Below are 18600 nucleotides of genomic sequence, written 5' to 3'. Positions count from 1 at the left end.
GTTACATGTTTCTTGCAAATATGTTTACTACATTTTCCACACACCATGTTTGTTTTATTGTCATTACTTGATGGACAGAACTTACAGCGTGCACGTTTTGTAGATTTTCTTGTTGTTACCGATTCTGACACACCACCCACATCATTCGGGTTTTGGATGCTTGTGACCATTCTCAAAGAATCTTCTGTTCTTGGGAAATGCGTTCTTGATGCAATATGTTCTTTTATCAGTGACTTTCCAAGTTCCTCCAAGAATATTCTCCTTCTAGTCAATTTGCTTGCATTCCAATTAGGGTCAACCGAAATCCACAAAACGTATGCATTATAAGCAGAAACATCAAGAATATTGTAGAAAACTATCATTGGCCACCTATTACTTTTTCGTTTGCATGTATATGTACCTAATAACTGATCAAGCGTGTCTACAGCACCTTTGGTTGAATTATAGTCCAAAATCATTTTTGGCTTCTTATCAGCCCTGTCACTGATTTCCGCATCATGGTGGAGAGTGCTCATAAGTACAACATTCTTGTGTCTCTTAGGAATATAATTAACCACAGTAGTGTCATTTGTGAAGTAAAATGAAGAGCTGTGTACCTCCTTGTTGGTCATTTTGTGTGGAAGCTCCGGCTTATTTTTCCGTATAGTTCCCAACATAGTCAATTTCCTTTTCAGAAGCAGCTGCCCCAAATTGTACGACGTAAAAAAGTTGTCACACGTGATATTCTGACCACGTAACTCAGAAGTGAGATCAGATACCACCCTCATTCCCTGATTTCTTTCTGGTGCCGCTCCACTCACCTTTCCTGTATAAATTTGGGCTTTCAGTACGTATGAAGTTTTGCTGTCACACATGGTCCATATTTTGATCCCATATTTTGCCGGTTTACTTGGGATATACTGCTTGAATGGACAGCGACCTCTAAATGCTACTAACTGCTCGTCAACAGTAACATTTTCTCCTGGATTATACAGTTTAGGAAGGACCTCTACCCACTTCTCCCAAATACTACGAATTGCGGCAAGTTTGTCAGTACGTCGTCTTTCCTCTCTAGTAGATTTCTTGTCAAATCGCAGGACACGTGATATCTTACAGAATGTTTCATGAGACATGGTTGCTCGAAATATGTTTCGCCCAGTATCTTTATCCCACAAACTTTTTGTAGACTCCCCATGAGATCGATATACACCCGCTAGGAGTAAGAGTCCTAAGTATGCATGGAAAACAGAACCATCAATATCTGTCCACTGTTCACCATAAACTCGCTGCCCTTCAATATTTGTCATCTCTATTATTTCATTTTGAAGCGCTGTGTGAAATACTGCTTCAAATGAACATTTTACATCAGATATTCTGCTGACTGCATACCTGGTAACTCCTGGGGTACTCTTGATGATGTTCGAAGCTGGTAGGCGACCATGTTGTGCTGGTGGATGCAACTGCCATTCTATATTCCCATTTTTAGAAAGAAAAGTCTCTACACTATTTTGTATGGGCTGTGGACTGTCGTAACTGTCATCGGAACACTCGCTTTCAGATGCATTGCTGATGTGATCTTCAAACTCAGAAAGTGATCCTTCATCTGGTGAGGCATTTACTATTTCTTCCAACTCACGATCATTCAATGGTCTCATCGCCATGGTGTCACAAGTCAAACTGGGCAGAAACAAAGCATTCCAATTATTGAGAACTGCCAATTATTATTTCCTGGGGAAAGCAACAAACAAGCCCATTGTTGTGAACGCATGGAGCTTTAGGTGATTGTTGAGAGTAAGTTGGAATGATGCAGTCACTATTCCCACACAACACAACAAAAATAATTTTCGCCATTTCCAGATTTTAGAAATAAATACGAGTTACACTAAACATATTTGTGTCGGGTCATTATGACCCGAACATTACATATGCAACTATTACAGTTGAAGCCCAAACTTCTTAAACTTTTTTAAAACCTTTTAAAACACATGCTGCTCATCCATTTTCAGACAAAGTCACAAAGTTTCATAAATATATATTGGTATTTACATAATGTAAAATAACGTTCATATTCGTTTCGGGTCATATAGACCCGAACAGAACAGCAGGGTTAATATATGAAGAGCTCCTTAGAAACTAAGAGTGACTCGGAAGAATGGAAGTCTCAACACTTCGTGGAAGAAAGGTGAATTTACGTTCTTTAGGAAAACCAAAAATCCCGAACGCAAATGCAGACTACTTAAATAAATGGAATATTTGCCTTCTATTCCCGCACACATCGCCAGTGTGGAAAGAGTATTTCCGCTGATGTCAGCCCGTTGGATCGATGAAAGAAATACACTGCGGCCAAGGACTGTGGGATCAGACTTGGTGCCAGCCTAACTACAAGATGACTTGCATCGAGTTATATAAATACGTAAAAAGGGAAAAAAATCTGAAAGATATGAAATCTTCTAAAAAAATATGGTGTACCAACTACATCTGGCGCTACAAGTCCCATGAAATTGTTCTAAAAACATTAATTACATAAACTTTTTACTTCATTTCCACATCTCCATCTCTGAGTGTCTCAACGTGGTCCCAGCTGTAAATGGCAACCAAATTCCATTTTCACCATCCTCCTTCCTCTGGACCTGATAGCGCTTGTACTTGCTTGTAAATCCAATCACAACTGAAAAAGTATTTATCTTGCTTGCCAGGAAGTCTCATTTCCTTACTGTCAAAGCGACGACGACAATGCGTCTAAAGAGAAGTAGTGGAAAAGCAACAGTTCTAGGATCAGAGAAACGTAAGAGCTGTTCCGTTTCACAAATTCACCCTGCGTTCTGTGGTCTGAAAACGGATCAGTTCTTCTGTCTGATACTTACTGTTTATCGTAAAATGTAGATACGTTGACAACTACAGCGGAAACCACATAAGACTTGTTTAATCGTAACGTAGGTCTTGATGGCGTGTACATTACGGTACTAATAACTCAAGAGTGGCAAAAATGTAGTTACGTTTGTCTTACCCTAAATGCACGGATTTTGGTACTAGCGACTGCAGCGCATAACAAGTTGTTGTCCGCCATCTTGAAATTTGAAGAAAGTGTAATTCTCCTTTTTAGCGCCACGTCAAAGATCTTTGTCAAAGAAATATGATAGTGTAATACACTATTACAGTACGGCTTTCTGGCGTGTAGTTTGGAGTGTCAAGACAAAATTAAAGATCTGCTGTTAATTGCGGAATTCGGATGCAGGCGGTGAGAGGTGTTTTGGTTATGCTGTGGAGTGTGTGTGAGCTGCTATGCTGTCATTGCTAGTTACTTAATACAGATATATTCTGACATGTCAAGGTACCCCGTTACCTCATTTACACGTTTAGCACTGATTTAAGAATATAGTTGCGCGTCCGATGTGAACACATACCGTTGTGTGTGAATTGTGTAGTGGCATCGTCGGCGGTGTCAGCCAGAATCGTACTGTGAATTGTAGACTGCGACAAGACTGTGTGCTCGTGGTATTAAATTGTATAATGTTCCTGGCTGGAGGGTTCCTGGCTGGAGGCAGTGTTGAGCATGCCTGTGGCGAGGCCTCCCCGTAGCTGGTGGAGTCGCCCCCCTTGCGGCACTCGACTTGTTCCCCCATTTGCCCCGGCGGGCGTTTCCCCCTCCCCTCCGCGCGTCCACAACCGCCCGAGGCGGCTGCCGCGGTACCCACCCGCCGGACAGAGTCGAGGTTGGGCACGCCACGCGAAAGGACGGGCTCGTAGAGTACCATGGTATCGGACGTTTGGAATTTCTGCACGCGCCTGTCGGATACGCACGTGCGCTGCGACCACTGCGGCCGCGTCATGGTCTACCACGGCACCACCAACCTCCGCGTGCACATCGGCCGCCACTTCGGCTTCAAGCCGCAACGCGACGAGTACGGACGCATCGACAAGGCGAGCATCAAACGTGAGTAGCGTCGCCGGCGGCGGCAGTAGCAGGCGCTACCGGTATCGACCGCACGCGCGTCGCGCCATGCCCCGCCCCCGGACGACGACGACAACGCCGCCGCCGCTTCCGCTGCGCTGTTGCCGCGATTACCTTCGTCTGCCACGCCCTGTCAGCGTCTCTTAGCCGAAACGTCGGCAGGTGGCCTGATCAGAAAACAGTCTCCATAAACAAGGACGCCAAACACGCAGACGTGAAAAGCAGCGCAGGATAATTAACGACGGCTGTGCTCTCCGCATGATCAGTAGCAGCGTTCACTTTCTGTACCCTATGCGCTCCTCACTCTCGCTGTCCCATCCTTCTGCCGCCTCCCGTGGCTCAATACCGCATGCGAGTACCCTACGGTCCCCACCACCACTCGCTGCCGGATACCGGTTTCATTTTTGTTTTGGTGCGGCGCAGACCTCGCGCATGCGCCGTTGCTTCTGTGCGCGTGGTATGACGCGACGCATCTGCGCAACGATTCTTCAACGCACTGCGTTTTCTTCCGGTAGCCATTGTATCCGGGACTGTGTGAAAGTGCAATGGGCCGTCTCAGGAGGAACCCTGTACGGCAGTTCTTCGTCTATGACTGTAGAACGAATAGGTCAGCCTGCCAGATCGGTGACTGTAACAAGATCCTTAAGGTAAGGTCACATCATGTTTGACGAACCGGAATTGTATGCACGAAGATGGCAGCAGCTCTGCTGTGAACTTGTATGATACGGCTGGCCGTGAAAACTGATTACGTTCTTGTGAGTAGAGCTCATAGCTACTGAATTGAGCTGGGAAACTCGTTTTTAGTGGAAGTTTGTGCTTTGAAGCTTCCACCTGTCATGGTGTTTGCCGCCATGACTCGGAATATGTTTGTTTATGCATCGTCAGTGAGTTTTAATTATAACAAGAAGTTATACTGAAATTAAGCATATACTTTTACGGTTATGTACGGCTATTCAAACGATATTTACAGTGTATTATAATCAAAATTTGCCGTTGTTAGACTTTTCGAATGTGACTAGTATCGGCCAGTCTCACTCATTACACCATGGCTGACCCCTCCCTCTCCTTTCTCACCAGAAGTGCTCAGTTTGCACCTAGTCGTTTGTTTTTATATTCCTCCAGTTTCCTATTCTTTGTGCAGAAAACCGAATATATTGTGAGTCGCCATGTTCTTTTTTCCGCGTGCAGTTTGTGTCATACTCTGCTTCCTTATTATTAGCTGATAGTTTTCGTGCGTAATGGCGTGACCAGCTGCTGTGGGATCTCTCTCTCTCTCTCTCTGTCTGTCTGTGTGTGTGTGTGTGTGTGTGTGTGTGTGTGTGTGTTTGACCTACCTATGTGTTCTACAGTTTGCAGTTCAGTTAAATTTGATTTGGGGTGACATAAATTGATCATTGTGTAGTGCTATTATGGAAAGGAAAAGAAGCAGACTGGGTTTTCTTCAGAGAAGAACCAGGAGACAGAGCAAAGTCAGTTATGCCATCAGTCATATTCAGAGAAGATTCTACAATAAATTAGACAAAAAAATTGCTTACGAAACAATGATCTACCGACGATAGTTACTTTCCAGCAGAGCTGCAACACACAATATAGGTTTTTACAGTAACACTTGCCTCTTCTTCGGGTCAGTGGTGTGAAAATTCTCAGGAAAGTGATCCCAGTACGTCTGCTATGCAGTCTGAAAGTTTTTTCAGTCAAAAATTCAGGCGGATAGAACTCCTAGACTTGGTTATATTGCCTTGAATGTGGTGTGAGGTAACAACGTGCGTTAGTGCAACAACTGATTCTTATACGTAGCCCTTTGCAGAAGATTCAGGTTGTTTTATTTCTAGATTGACTGTATTGCACTAGGATGCAGGATGCCAAGGCTTCTCCGACGCTTCTTTACGGTGTAATTTTCACGTCTGCAAGAGACTGTTTCATTCCTTTAAGATAAAAACTGTGCACCCGAAGCGCGCGCGCGCGAGCGAGAGAGAGAGAGAGAGGGGGGGAGATTGTCGTTTGTGAGTATAATTTCATGTGGCTTAGTGGACGAATAGACGTCTTTCAGAACGGATAAGATACAGTGGTTGACTGAACTACTTGATTTAATACGAATTGTTGTGTTTCTAATGAAAAGTATCTGGTAATTGCTAGATAATTTATGAAAATTGTCGTCGCTACAGAAAAGATCTGTTTGGGAGTATTTTATTATAAACGGTGACAACAGTAAGTTTGTCATGTGCATCTACTAGCGGAGAAGGAAAAAGCAGGTGCGCCTTAGGCTTCTTTTTGATTCTTTTACGGTTACCATAAAGTTTGTACTAATTCATCGAATTACAGTTGTGTGGAATGAGCGGATGTTTTTCTGAAACGTAGTTACAAAAAACTTACAGATAATATCTAACCTACCTTAAACCCAATATAAATATTACCTATCAGGTACTTCAACTATGAAAAGCCATTTGAAAACGAAGCATCACGCAGTTAGTAAACGTACAGCCGCTGCCGTTCCCCCACCCTCTTAAGCCATCGTTATAGTAATGCGACACAGCTATTTCCGCACATTTTTTCTTATGCACTTCCGCATTTTTGTATCTGAAGTTTATTGGAACTTTCAACATGTCGAAGCGCGGGGTACTGCGCAGATGGAAGTGTGCTGGTGGGGTGTGTAGCAAGCCGACAAGTGCCCGTAGCGATTGGATTATTACGCAGTGATCTTTGTCAATCGCCGCGAAAGTTTGTCTTCGCGCCGGTCAGTGTACTTTGTGTTGCTGTATAATACTATATTGTACAGTGTTTTTTAGACAAGTTTTGTGGTGCAACGTAAGACTGCAATAATGAAACCAAATAACAAGTCTTATTTGGAACTATTTCGTTGAGATTATTTATTTGAGTGCCAAATGCAAAATCTGTGACGGTATATCCGCGAAAAGGGCGCACGACCACTGCATTTAAGAGTTCTCTTAAATCATTACATGCCAAAAAATTTGCAGAGTTCGAGAAGTTAGATGAAAATACCAAACTTCCAGTGGGGGCGAAAAAACAAAGACTTGTCAATATTGATATAACATTGTGGCAGGTACTAAAATATAGTTCGATTATTATATTATAGAGTGAGCTCTGACCGCCGTGGTGCAAAGCTGTTTTATCATTGCACCAAAGCCTGCAAGTAAATGGTTATTAGGATTCCTCAGACCTAAAGTCTCAACAAATGGATTGTGTGATTACCCACCGGACATCATCGCGTAATTTTGTCGAGGGTACCTGGTTTCGCAGAGTAATGAATGCTGCTGTTCCAGAGTATAAGTTGGAAGGTGATTTTTTTTTTTATCATTATAACTTGTACCGCCAGGTTAGCCGAGAGCGCTAATGCGCCGCTTCCTGCACTCGGTAGGCGCGCCGCCCACGGATCGAATCCGCCCGGTGTGCTGGCCAGCCTGGATGTGGCTTTTAGGCTGTTTTCCACATCCCACTAGGTGAATACCGGGCTGGTACCCACGTTCCGCCTCAGTTACACGACTCGCAGACATATGAATACGTTCGAACTGTTCCATGGATTACACTAATTCCGACCTCTGGGAGGGGGGGTACGGGGTGGCTGCAGGAAGGGCATCTGGCCACCCCTTAAAATTAACTTTGCCAATCCGTTCCCAACAATGCCGACCCTGCAAAGCCGTGGGACAATGCACCAACAAAAGAAAGAAAGCAGATTCGTTTGATAACTTGTACAATAAGGTGGCAAGAAAAATCAAATTTATTTGAATTTGGAAAAAAAGGTCTTTCACAACTGACTTACGTTGTGATCCACATTCTGGAACTTCATGGCTCTTTGACTTCTCATGGTATTTCAAGATATTGTCAACAAAATTTGAAACGATACTTAAAGATTAGGGCATAAATCACCAAGCAGTGCACTGTATTGCTTGTGATAGCAGATCTAACAGGGTAAAGCATTGCAGTTGTTTGCAATATCGTATCTGATGGTACTGCACAATTCACATCGTAAAAGGCAAAGTTACCAAGATGGCGTGTAGATGTAGTAAATCACGAGTGTTAGCGTCTGGCGTAGCCCCTATTAATTCAGGCAGGCAAGGAAAAAATCTTGTCTTCATAGTCCCGGATGTTACTGAATTTAGCGTATGTTAAAATGAAAGTCTAAGTAAGGTACACGTATTTTTTGTTTTGTCAAAAAAAATTGTATATATATATATATATATATATATATATATATATGTATATATATACTGCTCAAGAGATACAGCCCTCCAAAGATGACACGGCGCATACCATTCTGACGATGAGAATTTTGGGAAAAATTAGAATGCTGTATCTCTGGAACAGTTCAAAATGTTTTGTTAGAGTTTCTTTTATTTGAAAGATAATTGCTTTATGATTTCAAAGACATCCTCCATTTGGACTTATCTGTCAAAGTTCTTTTACTATAGCATTTTGAACTTTTATAATTTATGAATTTTTTTCCAAAAATGCTACTCCAAAATTTTTTTTTTTTTTTTTCTGTTGATTAATACCATACAGTTCTACCTTCCTTGAAAAGGAGGTCTTCCTCTGAACTGGTTTGATAAACAATTGATATTTTTTCCAAACATCAAACCTGTTTTTTTACCACATTGTCACATAAAAGGCACATAAATATCAAAACATAGCTCTCTTTAACTTAATTTTAGTTTTGAAAGATGAGTAAGACTCATTTTTCAAGCATTTTAAATTGTTCCAAAATGTATGTGAAAGGTCCAAAGACTTAAAATGTTTCAATTTATACAACTTCTGTGCACTCTGTTTTGTACTGAAATTAGCCAGCCATGAACTAAAAATGTGTTCCACTGCTTCAGAATTTTCCTTTGATATAGAGTGATGCCTTCCTCTTGAACCAATAGGAACTGGAGCACTTACAAACTTCAAAACGTTATGAACAGGAAGTGAGCACTGATGGCGTTGTTGCTGTCCTTCAGCTGGAAATCTGTATCCAGCAGCTGGTCCATGTAGTAGCATAAAGTTCACTACAAGTTTGTTTAACTCATAACTAGTGTCTATAAACTCTGCAATACACCAGTCACACACACACACGCCACAAACATCCCCCTTCTCAAGTAGTGAATCTGAATATTATCCTGTTGTTTCTGAAGTGTCGGCTGAACGAACGAAATTCTCTTCTTTCTTGCTCTTTAAAGTGCATGGCCATCACACTGAGTCCAAAAATGTCTCTTCTGAATTACAGGAGTAGTTTGTTTGGACCATTCTTGTTTTTTCTGGTCATGGAATTCTTTGATTTCCTCTTTGGACAAAAGAATGAGGGCTATGGGTGTGAGAGATTTCACAACTTGTAAAATCCTTAGCATTCTGAATCGCAGCTGTATTTGGTCTGGAAAGATTTATGTTTTGTAGCATGGTGCTTCAGCAGGCCTCCTACACCATCATAAGGTCCCTTCCCATGACCTGTAGCACTGTATACCCAGTCAGTTGGCACAGGCGACTTCCCCAACTCAAAAAGCTGGTAACGATTTTTAAAATGACTAGGAGCACCATCAGAAATAATGATGACCCTCTCTGCCCTGTTTGCAGTTGAAGAATTTTGTGCATTGATAGCAAAGCATGTTCAGAGTCATGTCCTGTGTCAACATTTATAACTGCAATACTTGTGGTCTTCTTTTGAAAATATGTCATTCCTGTGAAAATTGAAACTTGGTCATTACTCCAATGACTTCTTGTGGGAGAATTACAGGCCATTTCTCAGCAAAATCACAGTGAGGCACTAAAGATAGTTTTCTTACTTAGTTTATTTTCCTCCCATGTCACGTATGTAATTCCTGCAGAGTTATCTGCTACGTCTTCCAGGCCAAGTGTCTGTAAAGACGGTCCTTCCTTTCCAACGCAATCACCACATTCTTGCAACAAACAAGTCTCTTGCTTTATGTCGAAGACTACTAATGACTTCACATGCCCAACCAAGGTGTCATGTCACATGCTCCATTAAGTTCTTCAAAATTATCACACAATGTTCAAAATTTGTGCAGTTCTCACATAAACAGACATCTCTAGGTAGGTATGGAACTACGTTGTAGTGCATACAATTTTGGTCTTCCAATATGTGAAGTTGTGTAGTTGCTCTTATAAATTACAAAAGTTTCTTTAATGCTGAGAGTCGTGTACCTCTTCACTTTCACAACTTTTTGATCTTCAACTGTTACAGTTATAGTGCCTCTTTTGTTGGCACTCTGGCGAGAACAGTCCCATATATCTCCCAAATAAAATGACTGCACTATTTGAACTTGAGCTGTTTCTACAGGATGACCATAATGTGGATCTGCTCTTCCAAAGACTCCTTTTACAGACCTCAAATTTCTTGATTCGTGTTCCATGTACTTTGATACTGCTGGAACGTGGTAAAAATTGTTTTCTTTGAAAATGTCTCTGAAATAATAGTTAAAACTTGGACCTTTTCACTGTGCGATGCACAAATTCAGCAGCTGAATTGATATTCGTAAAAAAAATTCCTGGCATTCGTCAAATGAGAACCTGAACAAAGTCTGTCTGTCTCTTATATATCGCTCATTCATGGATATGCAAATAGTCAGCACACTTCACTCTCCTGTGGCCCCAGTCAGAAGACATTTCAAACAGTCCTTTTCATGAAACACACTGGCAAATTCCTTATGGAAGCACAGAACTCACTGTATGGTCTCAGATTTCTTAGAAGCCTCTTCAGTAAACAATTAAAGTGGATGCTCTCTATTACAGAGAATGTAGTACTACCTATCTACATGGTACTAATCAACAGAAAAAAATCTAACTTTTCTGCATTGGCATTTTTCAAAAAAATGTCTGTAAACTATAAAAAAAAATTCAAAAGGTGGCAGATATGTCCAAACAGAGGACACCATTGTAATCATAAAGCAATTATCTTTCAAATAAAAAAACTCTAACAAAATATCTAGAATTGTTACAGATATACAGCATTTTAAAAATATTTCTGAAATTTGCAGTGCCAATTTTGGAGGCCTGTATCTCGGGGTAGGAATTTTTTTTCGAAGAAAACAAAAAAAAGTGTGTCTTACTTGCTCCTGAATTTTAACATGCTAAATTCAATAAAATCAGAGAATCTGAAGGTAACCCCCCCCCCCCCCCCCCGCCCCCCCCCCCCCCCCACCCCAACAATAAGTTGTGCCTTAATCACAGAATCACAATTAGGAACATTGTTACAAATGTTAGAATTTAATGTTAAATATGAATGAAATTCAATGACTAACGAAAAAGACAATCTGCTTTTGATGCTACACCCAAACCTACTGGAGTACAAACAGGAAAAAGACTTCCTCTAATAGATGATCCATTAATGTGGTGGAAATAAAGTGGATACAAGTACCACCATCTGTTGCTACTAGCTCACTAGCATTTGTCAGTTGCTCCTAGTAGTGTAACAAGTGAACAATTAGTGGCGCTAATAATAATAATAATAATAATAATAATAATAATAGTAATAATAGTAATAATAACAACTCAACCAGTTACTAAACATAACAGAAGTATTCAGCAATGATATAAATATGGCTTTTGGAACAGACAAATGTAAGAAAAATAGCATAGTCAAGGGAAAACAGACTAAACAAGAAGATGACATATTGGATAACCACAGCAGCTCCATAGAAGCGATGGAAAAAAGATGCCTATAAATATCTAGGATACGGACCAAAAAATAGGAATAGATAATACAAATATTAAAGAAGAACTAAAAGAAAAATATAGACAAAGACTAACAAAAATGCTGAAAACAGAATTGACAGCAAGAAACAAGACAAAAGCTATAAATACTTATGCTATACCAATATTGACCTACTCATTTGGAGTAGTGAAATGGAGTAACACAGACCTAGAAGCACTCAATACACTTACACGATCACAATGCCACAAATATAGAATACATCACATACATTCAGCAACAGAAAGATTCACATTAAGCAGAAAGGAAGGGGATTTATCGACATAAAAAACCTACATTATGGACAGGTAGACAATTTAAGAAAATTCTTTATCGAACGAGCAGAAACTAGCAAAATACACAAACCACTCACTCGTATAAATACATCGGCTACACCATTGCAATTTCATAACCACTTCTACAACCCTTTAGATCACATAACATCAACAGATACGAAGAAAGTAAATTGGAAAAAGAAAACACTACATGGCAAGCACCCGTATTATCTAACACAGCCACACATCGATCAAGACGCAACCAACACATGGCTAAGAAAAGGTAATATATACAGTGAGACAGGATTCATGATTGCAACACAGGATCAAACAATAAACACCAGATATTACAGCAAGCATATTATTAAAGATCCCAATACCACAACAGATAAATGCAGACTTTGCAAACAACAAATAGAAACAGTAGATCACATCGCAAGTGGATGTACAATACTAGCAAATACAGAATACCCCAGAAGACATGACAATGTAGCAAAAATAATACATCAACAGTTTGCCTTACAACATAAACTTATAAAACAACATGTTCCCACATACAAGTATGCACCACAAAATGTACTGGAGGACGATGAATACAAATTATACTGGAACAGAACCATTATAACAAATAAAACAACACCACATAACAAACCTGACGTTATACTGACCAATAAAAAGAAGAAATTAACACAACTAATCGAAATATCCATATCCAATACAACAAATATACAGAAGAAAACAGGAGGAAAAAATTGAAAAATACATCCAACTGGCTGAGGAAGTCAAGGACATGTGGCATCAGGATAAAGTTGACATTATACCAATTATACTATCAACTACAGGAGTCATACCACACAATATCCACCAGTACATCAACGCAATACAGCTACATCCAAACGAATGTATACAACTACAGAAATCTGTAATTATTGATACATGTTCAATTACCCGAAAGTTCCTAAATGCAATATAACATATACCACACAGTTAAAAGGAAGTCACGCTTGATCAAGGTCCGCGTCACTTTCCGTTTTTAACCAGACCTGAGGTCTGAGAAAGGAAAAAAGATAATAATAATAACAATAATAATAATGATTGTGTGACTGTACTTGTTCAGAAAAGATTTTGCATTGAAGCAGGGATTTTTCTTTGCCCAGCACAAATTTTTGGAAGAGGTGCATTGTTGGTAGTAATATATGCACCAATCTAAATTTCAATGATTGTTACAAAAGTAAAATGTTTTCATTTTTTGTAAAAGATTCATGCACTGTTTTCAGTCTATATTTACCATATTACGTCAGGAGTAAATGTAAACTAATCGCATTATGAACTAGGAATGGATTTGCCAGTAGAGATAATTGTAAACAAACACTGTTCTATCATTTATGAACATTCACCTGAATAATTATAACAGTGTTTTACGGTAACCTAAACAACAGATTATAAAAACTTTGAAATGAGCTGTTTTTGAAAGGAATTTATCAAATAACATTAAAACTGAAATGGTGGGTAACACACTTCATGTCAGCACACATGAACAGAACACACACACAAAAATGTATAGCTGAGCTTTTCTCCTCATTCTATGTTGACAGAGCCAGACATAAATCTGTCAGTAGGTAGTAGTCTGTCAGTAAGTGCCTTGGCAAACCCACCAAATGAATGTTGTTTAGTACAGCCAGTAGCGAACCTGACAATACTTTGCTCCTCCCCCCCCTCCCCCTCTCCCCCCCCCCCCTCCCACCCCGCTCTCCCACTGTCTGTGCATCACCTCCTCCCCCTCTCTAATGTTTAACTGAGTATTGTGTAAAAAAAATTTGAAGTAACTTGGTTAAGTAATCATCAATATTTTTGGCAACAATGTTAAATGGTGACTTATCTGTGTGTAGTATAGTTTTCCACTTGTGTAGTATAGATTTCCACTAGTCATAGACTGACATGGCTGACATCATTGTCAAATATCAAATTGGCACTTTGACGGGGTAATTAGTGATCTGTATGGATCTTTATATGGGAGGTACAAAAACTGTTGTGAACGACTGATAAACTTTGGCGTCTCCATCCAAGTATTTATGGTGATTCAACAAAGTGTCCCTGGGTAGGTAATATTCAAAATCGATTGACTCTGAAATACCCCACTGTATTAAATTTTCTGTATGTCTCTTTGTTCCTGTTATCTGGCTAGATGGTGAAATAAAACTTTTATCCGTTATGGCTGTGGTGGCACAATGCAGCTATGAGAAATAAATGTTTTCAGAAATTACTTCAACCAGTCATCTTTTGTGACTGTTCAATTCTTATTACAACAAGACAAGTCATAGTGGCTCACCATGAGATGCCCCGAATGTGGCAAGGTACCAGGAATTATTTACATCGAAAGGATGATTTAAGGTGTTACTTAAAGTTGTCAGTATCCACGAGTTCAGTCCTATTGCACATGTCACACTATAGAACAGTTCCCTTCCTACCTGCTGTGGCATTCATTTGTCAACAAACTCTAGTGTACTTATTGATCTGTGGTAGAGGAAGTGTTTTTAGAGATATTGTTGAGTAAGGAAAGTAACAAATAATTTACATAAAGGGTATGTGTGTTCAGTATTGTTAATGTATATAGTCCAAAATTTAGTCGTTAGTAGTTGTCATACATGTTTCTAGTAATGGTATACTTATTCATTGACATTTGGATTTCCAAGAGACTGATCTACTGGGGCAGTTATTTACATTATGTACATTAAAAAATTTATTGTTAAAATATCACTAATGACATTCTGCAACTTATAGAAGGCATGTGATTCTGTCATTCTTAATTTTTCCACATATTACATTTTGATGTGAGAAATAATGTAGCATATGCTTGGTTTAGTTATTGTTTAAGGACCATTATCCAAAAGGTTTGGCTGGTATGTTCTAGTAACAATAGTAGGGATGCTACATCATCTCCATGGGGCAAATTGCAGTGGGTCCATTGCTGCCCATTGCTGTTCTTACTCTGTGTTAATCATTAAATTATTTGAATTAGGAGGGGGAATCGTCCATTCTTGCAGATAGTACAAGCATTACTAGCAAGCCGAGCAGAGGAATATACTCAACAGCAACTACTGTAGAGTGTTATCCAAATGTTGGTTAACTGGACGACTGCCTAACCAAACCATTTCTTGCTTGCAGTGCCGTCCTGCGCCTGCTATTGTCTAACACTCACTCACCACCAACCCCATCCACTAGTTGCACTGGTACTGACAATACTAATTTGCACTCTGTTATGACAACTTGAGTCAGCTTTGCCATGTAAAGTGGGATTAAAATGCCTGCACATAAATGTTTTGTCCATTCTATGAGAGATATATATAAAAGGTTAGAAGATGGTGAATCTGGAACCAAGTATGAAGTGACAAGTTGTAAAACAAATAATCTCTCCATGAATACTGATCAAGATGATTGTTGACAAGTTGTTTACAGGGAAATGTCACAAGGAGAACATATCCCTGGCCCCATTCAGGCAGCTGTCAAATTTTAAAGCAAGCACTGCCTAGTCAAGACACGGCATTCATGAGTTTCAAATATAAGGAGAGAGATTGTCTGCTGATTCTTTCAAGGTTACAATGCTGACTCTTGAAAACAATTACAAAGCTGAGTAAACTGGGCTCAACAGGAAAGCCTTGCTCAGGTGTGTGTGTGTGTGTGTGTGTGTGTGTGTGTGTGTGTGTGTCACACTGTTTAACACACAGTTACATTATTCAGTTTGTTGAAGCATTTTTCCTTCGGTGTGGTCATTATTAGTCACATAACACAATTATTTTGCAGGAACATTAGCATGTATACGATAAGCAGACACACACTGATACTGATGCAGTTCGGAGAACTGTTACAGTTCTTTCCTTTTGCCTGTTTAATTCTATTTTGTGAACATCTCCCATATCACAGTGTTCATACTTGAAAAATGTTTCTGAGAAAAATGTTTCTGAACCGTATCATGTTATATTAGTCTGTCTCAAGTAGCTGAACTGCCAAAGCATGATTTGACACTTTGAGATCGTAATGAAAAGTATTGGAAGTTGTGTTAGTATTACCTAATACATTTCAGTGTAACGACATCCCTAGAAACCACTGGAACAATTTAACACTTGCCAAAGGATGCTTTTATTTATGAAACGAATATGACTTTGGTTAAATTTTCCTTGTGTTTATAAGTTACGTAAGAGTATCCTGTTACTGTTCTTCTAGTTAATATGTACCACTCACTTTTGTTTTCAGCTCACTTTTTACTGGTTCAAGGCTAAGTGTGCATGCATTTTTGAGTGGGTTTTAAGAGGTCGAAGTGTAGGGAGATGTGTGATTGAACTGAATATTTTAAGCTATTAATGTTTCAGTGGGTGCAAGGAATAAGAGCACGATATTTAAACCAATTATGCTACATACAGGCTATTTGGAATTGCCTGTTACAAACTTTCATGACTTGTAGAGGGAGTGAGTAGATAATATTTTGAATAGGAACTCTTATCTGGGAATGTGCCATTACCATCCTGTGACGGTTTCATTTCAGATGTGTAATGTGTCAATGTCTGCCGAGGGAAAGAGTAAAGGGTCAAGAGTTGCTTGTCGTGATATGCAGTAGTGTAGGCAGGATTACAATTGCTACGTCAAGACGGTCACCTATGTCGGTTAATGTCTGCCTTGCTGCTGTGTATCTGCAATATAGTAAATGAATGTAAGTTCACTGGAGACTGTGTTCTGAATTCGCGGAACAGCACTTTCTGGGCAAATGAAACCCTCATGCCACACGTGTTCAGGGATTTCATCACTGGTTTGCTATCAGTTTGTGGGCAGGTATTCTGGATGGTCATGTGATTAGGCCAAACCTCCTTGCACTTGATCTTCCTACAAAACATGGTGGACCAGTTCTTGGAAGCTGTGCACTGAATGTACATCAGGAAATTTGGTTTCAGCATGATGATGCCTGCTGACAAGAGTTCTGGCCACTCCACTAGAGATTGAAGAGAGACCATGTGGAATAGTGTGTGTCTACGATAATCTGCTTTCTATGTACAATGTCTTAGCAATGTCAGTGGTCGCCACATCGAGCCACTGTTGTAATGCAACAGTACTGTTCTGCGTGTACAATATGCAAGGTTCCACTTTGTTTTGGAATAATATAAACATGTAATATTTTAAGTGTTAATACAAGCCAATGTGCTTAAGTGATAAATAATGTTTTTGTTATGTCCTTTCAGATTGTTACCTGTTAATCATATTGTAATGCCAAATTCAATTCATAAAGTAGAAGTGGATGACTTAAACATCTGAACTGAAAGTGTCATAGGACGGAACTTTGTTTCTGGGCATGGATTCTTATTCAAAATATTGTATATTCACTCCCCTTGTAACAGGAATTTCCGAACACACTATGTAATCTACTTTTTGTGGTGTCTTGAATTTTAATAGCAGTCCTAAAATCATATTTTCATTGTTTTTGTAAGGATACCAAGAAGTGATGTTAACTGAAAGTTGCACTGTTTGACATAATAATAATAATAATAATAATAATAATAATAATAATAATATTGAGAGATGCATATATTTGCAGTAAGTCTTAAGACTGGAAAATTTCCGCACTTTTTTCCAATGTACTCTCTGCTTACTGAAGTATAGTCAGAGCAAAATTTGAAATTATTGTCAAAGAAACATACAAGAAACAAATTGCAATGTCTAAGTCGCACTTGTTTCTTGTCACTGCTGATATCATTGTTAATAGGACATAGAGCACTAATTTTCCATCTTTCCCGCCCATGTTTTTTCCATTGCATGTAGACTCAGGCTTACCTTTCATACCCTTTCTAATTTTCTCCTAGTTACACAGAACTGAGTTGTCATACATACAAGTATCTAAATTTCACCTTTCCTTAATTCATACAGTGCCTACCCCTTTGACCAAGTATTCCAAAATAATCATTTGAAAAGTTGTTTCTTATTTTCACCCTGAACTGAAGTAACACTCGTGCTGCACGAGATCTTTCCTTATTAAACAACTTGTTTGTACTTAGGGAAACCACGCTGCCAACCTGGAAAGACACGTTTGGCGCAGGCACATTCACGAACATGAGCAGCTCTCCGCGATGAAGCATGACCTACGCAGCTCAGCAGATTGGTCCCAGCTGTGCTGTTAGTAGTATGTTGTCATAAACAGTGCACTCTTGAGTTGATGCTCTGAATAAGTGTGAATGGGAGACAGCTAATCATATCAGGGCTAGAAAGCAGACTGTAAAGTATTTAATCCTTGATTCAAACTTTAATAATTGCTTACAATGAATACACAGTTACAGGAAGTTTGAATGTATTACCATCCTTGTGTGTAGTAACTAGCAGTACCTACAACCTAACACATTGCCAGTGGTAAAAGGATTATTCCTTAATAATAACACTTGCAGTTGTACTATAGTCTTCAGAACAATGTCGCAAGACAAGTTATATCTTGAGAGAGTGTCGTCTCATCTCATGATTGTTCCCCAGGTAACGTTTAAACAGTTAACTGTGATTTCCTAAATTGATAGCCTCTTATTATTTTACAACACACATTATATCATAAAATTGCTATAATGCAAAATTCTATCAATCAGTTTCTCATTGTGATAAACTCCTGTGGCAGTTTTCCATCAGTCAGTCATTTATGGAGCATTTGAGTTGGGTTGCTTACGTCCTTCTGA

General features: G+C 39.5%; 1 protein-coding gene across 16 annotated transcripts in view; it reads left to right on the top strand.

The window, feature by feature from the left end:
* LOC124545007 (protein bric-a-brac 1-like) overlaps positions 1–18600 on the top strand; it is a 467428-nt gene that overhangs the window by 417441 nt on the left and 31387 nt on the right. Inside the window, exons 1-2 of one of the 16 annotated variants that reach the window (XM_047123780.1) lie at positions 4390–4578; positions 17941–18058. The exons of 13 other annotated variants lie outside the window; for them this stretch is intronic. In XM_047123780.1, coding sequence (XP_046979736.1) covers positions 4477–4578; positions 17941–18058 — 220 coding nt within the window. In that variant the 5' untranslated portion in view covers positions 4390–4476. Of the gene's footprint in view, positions 1–3698; positions 3914–4389; positions 4579–17940; positions 18059–18600 lie in introns of those variants that run through there. 2 more of the 16 variants (XM_047123783.1, XM_047123782.1) reach the window with 2 other exon arrangements.

The sequence above is a fragment of the Schistocerca americana genome, chromosome 8 (genome assembly GCF_021461395.2).
Source record: "Schistocerca americana isolate TAMUIC-IGC-003095 chromosome 8, iqSchAmer2.1, whole genome shotgun sequence".
Taxonomy (NCBI): Eukaryota; Metazoa; Arthropoda; class Insecta; order Orthoptera; family Acrididae; genus Schistocerca; species Schistocerca americana.
Note: the sequence above shows the minus strand (reverse complement) of the source record. Positions and strands in the feature narration are given on the sequence as shown.